Below are 6,000 nucleotides of genomic sequence, written 5' to 3' on the forward strand. Positions count from 1 at the left end.
TGGCTTAGCAAATGAAATGCAATGATATGAAAAAGAGTAAATTAGGAATGAGCGAGGCTATACGTAAGCACTGATTGCTACAGGGCGATGGCTGTACATAGACGTCTTTATTGCAGAATGCGTACTTGGCAACGGCGAGGGAATGTGAATTTTATGGAGTCATTCATATCCTTGAGTCCGAGAAGGTCAAAGACATGGAACGTAGGTTACAATGCGAACTTTTTTGGAAATGAACCATTAGGGGGTAAGGCGAGAAAATACATTTTAAGCTCCTATCAACAGTCTTTGTCTGCTTGATTCAAATTTCGGTTAAATTACGGCTTTAGACAAGCCATTGAAACTAACTAAAAATTGCCCCTTGTAATACAAGTCATCATCATATTTGTTTCCCTTACCGAGGTTGTCTATACCAAATTCCCAAGAATACAAAGCCTGGTACTTTCCCTGTTACACCACTCCATCGACACTATCGATGTGTACATCCGCTTCCCAACTCTCCAGTTCCACCTGCCTCCCATTCAAAACGTCATTCAAGTCGTACCTTTCCACTCCCTTTTCATAGGTCTCCACCAAGCCACTGCGTAAGTGTCGCTTGGCAACTCTTTCACGACAGGCCTCCTCTGACACATCTATCTTCCAGGTTTCATGACTCCTTTTTCCAGATAGATGCCTGTGGATCGTTGACCACGCCTTTATTTTCAACAGCAAATACAAGCCTTCTACAATGACAATTCTTGTTTCTGGCTGAATCACCGTACCGCGCGGAGTGGGGTCTTTCAATTCATGGTCAAAGGTGGGGATCGCAAGCAGCGGAATGCCCGTTTCCGCTCCCAGCAACGTCTGGAATAACCCAGGTTTACTATCCAGACCAAGGTCAACACAACAGGCCTGGAGTAGATCCACAAGCGTCACCACTAGGGTGGAGTCAAACGTCCATTCAGATCCTCGGCGGAAATGCGCCGAGGCCAGGTCAGAAAACTGATCTAGAACATTGCGTGGTAAATGAAACCCATCCATTGGGGCTACTTGCACGAAAGAAACCTCCGTATCACTTACGGGGGTGGACACCACATCGATTGCAGTAGCTTCAAGACCCCTAGCCCTGATGGTGGTCGTCTGGGTTGGCAAATCGACCACCTTATGGGGCTGTAATGCTTCATTCTCCGGGTCAATCACTGAGGCTGGATCGAACATGGGAATTCCCGATACAAGACTATTGGTGACTAAATCCCGTGGAGACGTGGCTTTTCCTGGAGGCTCCCGAAACCCATTTTCCCGGTGCATAACGTTGATTCTGCTTGCCACTTCGTGAGCCACTGAGGACTTTCCAGAGCCGGGCGTACCCACCAAGAAAACCAACACCCTGTACGTACCAGACGTTTCAAGCAATTGAAGGGCCCTGTTTGCCAAAGCTGTGTACGTTTTATCCATTACTAACAGCGGTATCGCAGAAAGTCTATAGCAGTGTCTTTTGCAATAAATTGCAGGATCTTTCACTAAAAGTGGTATATCTCGCAGGTAGCGGATACCACTAGCCAACCAAGAGAAAATACTATTGGTTGGTTTACGCACTATATATAACCAAGACGGTGAGGAGATCCTTATAAACCATAAGGATAGCTATATCGTGCCGCTCCATATGAAGGGAAGGGATTGGCCGAGCTGAAGGGCCTCTTTAACGCTGTGTAGCACTGCTACGGTGCAGTGCTCGCCGGTATCGGAATCACGTGCCGTCTGACTCTTTCTTTTCGCCCATTAATTAACATTCTTCTTCTTATACCCCTTTTCTCCCACCATCCACCATTGCCATGTTGCGTTCCATTCACCTCTCAAGAAGAGCTTTATCTGTAAGATTTAGCTCTACGTTGGCTTTCATCGAAGCATCCGGTGCCACCATCACCCCCTCCACATTGTCTGCGTTGACCGCGGCGCAACAGCTCGGGAAGCCGATCACAGCGGTCGTGACGGGCTCACAGGCTGCGGCGGTTACCGAAGAGGTGAAAAAGATCGCCTCTGTGTCCAAGATCTTGGTTGCCGCCGACGCCAAGTACGACCACTACTTTCCGGAGGAGCTTTCGCCATTGATACAGCAAATCCTTACCAACGCAGACTTTACCCACTTTGTGGTGGCAGCCTCCACCGTCGGCAAGAATCTCTTACCGCGCGTTGGTGCACTTTTGGACTTCCAGCCAATCAGTGACATTGTGAAGGTTGAGGCCCCAGACACGTTTGTTAGACCGATCTACGCCGGAAACGCTTTGGCCACTGTCAAGACTAGCGACAAGATCGTCTTGGCCTCTGTCAGAGGCTCCTCTTTCGCCCCAGTGGAGTTGACAGCGACCAACGAGACCCCAGTGGAGGAGGTTACCGCCGTTGCATCCGAGTGCCGCACCAGCTTCGTCTCCGAGGAGTTGGTTACTAGTGAAAGACCGGACTTGGCATCCGCCGTCAAAGTTGTTTCTGGTGGCAGAGGCTTGCAGTCCAAAGAGCAGTTTGATGCCATCATGGAGCCGTTGGCGAAGTCGTTGAACGCCGCTATTGGGGCTTCCAGAGCCGCGGTCGATGCTGGTTTCTGTGACAACTCCTTGCAGGTTGGCCAGACCGGGAAGGTTGTCGCGCCGGAATTGTACATTGCCGTTGGTATCTCCGGCGCCATTCAGCATTTGGCTGGGATGAAGGACGCCAAGACGATTGTCGCGATCAACAAGGACGAGGAGTCGCCGATTTTCACCGTTGCCGACATTGGTTTGGTCGGCGACTTGTTTGAAGTCGTTCCAGAGTTGACCCAGAAGATCGAGGCTAGTAAGTAGTTCTTACTGCGTTGAATTAGATAAATGAATATACGTAAATCAAGCATCAAGGTGGCCAGATGAGGAGTAGGAAAGGGGGGGCTGTTAGAGTCCTTCTACGGTAAGCTAGAACCAATAAAAGAGGCAAAAATGGACGAGTCAGGAGTCGAACCCGAGACCTTTCACATGCTAAGCGAACGCGCTACCAACTACGCCACACGCCCAATAATTGAGGATGTAAAGGTTATAAATGCCACCTATGAGGTCGTGAGTAGACTACGTGTGTCTACCAGGACTGATAGTGGCTTTCAAAGGCTTCTTTCTAACATGAGCGAGCGTCACATAGCAATCCAAGAGGAGGGAACTATAAATAGAGATTTAAGTGAAATTAAACCGTGCTGCAAGTCCAGGGGCTATATAAGGAAGTGGTTTCCCTCCGATCGGATATAAGTTTAGTTTAGGATTTTTCTTATTTTTGGAAAAAAAACAAAGACAATGATTGCCGCCGGCACCCATTTCTTCGTTTTCACCTTTTGCTTTTCAGTTTTGACATCTGCCGTATAATTGGTACCTCCCTCAGGCGGCACTGTGAACGGCATACCAAAATACTTGCATGTGACTGATAAGTATGTCCGAGTTTCTTAGGGCTTCAACCGGCATTGGAACCCTGACAGACCATAAGTTTTCATGGTCCATATCTGAGTTTTACCAGACACATACTATTATTAACTATCAGCGAAGGTATTCACGGTGCCCTGGACTATAACAAAAGATGGTCAGGTTAGAGATATACGTACCATGTATCTGTAGCTAACATGCATATTGAAATTTATTTTTGAACGCTAATTTTTGTACTAACGATTTGAATATTCCACCAGCACATTAGGTATATTCAAGACAGTACGTGTACCCAGACGCCAACTTTAGGTTTGCACGGGCGTAAATTATCCCTCTAAGAAATATATATCGACTTATTATTCATAATCTCAATTAAGGATGTCGCATTATTTCTAACAGTGGGTCTGAAGCTTTGATTTCTCGATCCCGATTCTCTAAAGTCTAGACAATATTGAGCAATCCACTACAATATACCAAAGATAAGCAGAAAACATAAATAAATTGAATAAAATCACTGTGCCCTCATAAAGGATCAGCACACACACCCAAGTTGCTCACAAAACTTGTAAAAAAAGAGAAACTTAAGTTTAAGTCAAGGCTTACTTTCTCGGTGGCAACTAAGGATAGGAGCCTGGAGCAGGTCCAAAATAACCCTTTGGCAAAATGCTGGTGTCAAGGCGTGATTGTTGCCCGACACCACCTTCGATTCCTCCTCCAGAAACAGTATTGCCCCACCAGGTAACGTCCTTCTCATGATACTGCACCGCAAAGAAGATAATGATCGAGGAAAACGCAACACCTGCACTAAGAGCAGAAGATAACACATAGTTGTATTTTTCCCACCAGTCACTGTACCGTCTCTTAATATGGTACATGAAGAAGAAACCAACAATTAAAGCCGGAGTGACAAAGGTCAAGTTGTAAGGAGCATAGATCGTGAAACCGCCAAGGATCAAGGTTGGCTGGAAAGCCCTAGTAACAGATTTTGGACCGTACCGCTTGAAGGCATAGCATGGGATTGGCAACAATGCTCCGATTAAGAAACACCACTTGAGGATTGGATACAACCCGTTGAAGACCCGCTTTGGTCCGATCACACCCCAAAGGACTGAAGCGGAGAAGAACGTTCTTTCAGCAGGACAAGAGAACTTTTGGGCTTGGTGAGAGGTACAAAGACCATCGACATTTGAAAGAACCCAGTTCATAACTCCCAACGTGACAAAGCATTGGATGAAAGTTGCCAACATCTGACCCCTGAAGAGAGCCATAGGTGGAATATTGGAGTAGTGTGCGGTCTTTTGATTCGTGATGTAGTTCTCAGCCTGACCATCAATATTGTAACCAATGGTCTTCAAGGTCATCAACGCCACACCGTTACCCGGAATGGCATACCCGACAATCAATTCCACGAGCACGTTCAAACCAAAGGAGAAACCAGTGACCGCGTAGATAACCACCAATGGAACCAAGAAAACAAGGTTAATAGCAAGGGCGAAGAAGATTCCCCAAATTGGAGTTTGGGCCGGGTACAACTTAACACAGAGAATACTCAACACAATAGAGAAAACCAAAACGGCAAGAAACCACCAGTCTGGGACCTCCTTATACTTGGACATCATTCTGCAGTGAGGGTCGTTGAACCCAGCAAAGTTGGATCTTTTGTAGTCCTTAAGTGAATACCATACCTGCCTAAAGGAAGCAGCCATCCCCGTCCATTCAATCATGGAGGTGTAAACAACCGAAAACGGATATATGGCAAAGTATGCACCATAAAGAACCAAGTTGGCAGCTGAATAGTAAGGCGGCGAGTAGGCTTGGTATTTGGCTTCATCAAAGACACCGTTTGTTAAGATCTCGGTAACCATAAATGGCTTCCCCGTGTTGGTGTACAACCCATTGGAATTAATTGGGAGGTATCCAGTCCAGAGATGATTGGACCAGTAGACTCCAATAATGCAGAAAAATGCGATAATAGAGCCAATATATATGTTAGCAATGGTATACCATGGAGTGGCAAGAGGGTGCTGAATGATCTGAGTCATATAATTCCAATCAAAAGTAGCGATAGGATTGAGACCTAAGCCGTAAACAGAGCCCGTGATAGCAGCTAAGTTGAAGTTGTTTGGAGCAATCCAGGTCATCCAGTTGAAGACGGATAATGCTGTAAAGAGATAGTCGGGAAACCAGAAGTACAAGAACATCCCGCCAAAGACAATATAGAAAAAGTTAAAACGGGAAACCTTCCAGCCATTGATAATTTGAAGCTTCTCATCCTTCAACATAGCCCTGTTCAACGCCAAGGTTGGCAACAAGGTTGGCCACATGGCACGAACAGGGTAAACACTAATTTTGCGCATGATACCGGCAAACCCAAATCCCATGAATTGGGTACTCAAAATCAACAAAACCTGATATCCAAAGCTGACCCACGTGAAACCGTAAAACTGATCCAGTTTAAGGGATATAATGTTATAGGAAACGTAAGAACTGCCTACGCCAACAGAAATGCAGATAGTAGCAAACATCTGTTCTTTGTAGGTGTATGGACCAGGATTAATAGTGTAGCGTTGACCCTTAATGGTGAATCCCCAAT

At 46.1% G+C, this 6,000-nt stretch overlaps 3 protein-coding genes and 1 non-coding gene across 4 annotated transcripts; 1 reads left to right on the plus strand and 3 right to left on the minus strand.

Moving 5' to 3' along the window:
- Positions 1–299: 299 nt before the first annotated feature.
- BABINDRAFT_159193 (uncharacterized protein) lies at positions 300–1,439 on the minus strand. Its single transcript, XM_019127515.1, has one exon. The coding sequence runs from the start codon at positions 1,429–1,431 to the stop codon at positions 448–450; it is 984 nt and encodes a 327-aa protein (XP_018987980.1). The 5' UTR covers positions 1,432–1,439; the 3' UTR covers positions 300–447.
- Positions 1,440–1,519: 80 nt separating this feature from the next.
- Positions 1,520–2,839, plus strand: BABINDRAFT_159194 (uncharacterized protein). Its single transcript, XM_019127516.1, has one exon. It carries the CDS (start codon positions 1,809–1,811, stop codon positions 2,808–2,810), a length of 1,002 nt encoding a protein of 333 aa, XP_018987981.1. The 5' UTR covers positions 1,520–1,808; the 3' UTR covers positions 2,811–2,839.
- Positions 2,840–2,940: 101 nt separating this feature from the next.
- Positions 2,941–3,013, minus strand: BABINDRAFT_t46. Its single transcript has one exon. It is a non-coding gene; the product is annotated as a tRNA-Ala (tRNA).
- An 899-nt stretch (positions 3,014–3,912) lies between these two features.
- On the minus strand, positions 3,913–6,000 carry BABINDRAFT_74823 (uncharacterized protein). Its single transcript, XM_019132632.1, has one exon. It carries the CDS (start codon positions 5,930–5,932, stop codon positions 4,025–4,027), a length of 1,908 nt encoding a protein of 635 aa, XP_018987982.1. The 5' UTR covers positions 5,933–6,000; the 3' UTR covers positions 3,913–4,024.

Source organism: Babjeviella inositovora (genome assembly GCF_001661335.1).
Source record: "Babjeviella inositovora NRRL Y-12698 unplaced genomic scaffold BABINscaffold_1, whole genome shotgun sequence".
NCBI classification, from domain to species: Eukaryota; Fungi; Ascomycota; class Pichiomycetes; order Serinales; genus Babjeviella; species Babjeviella inositovora.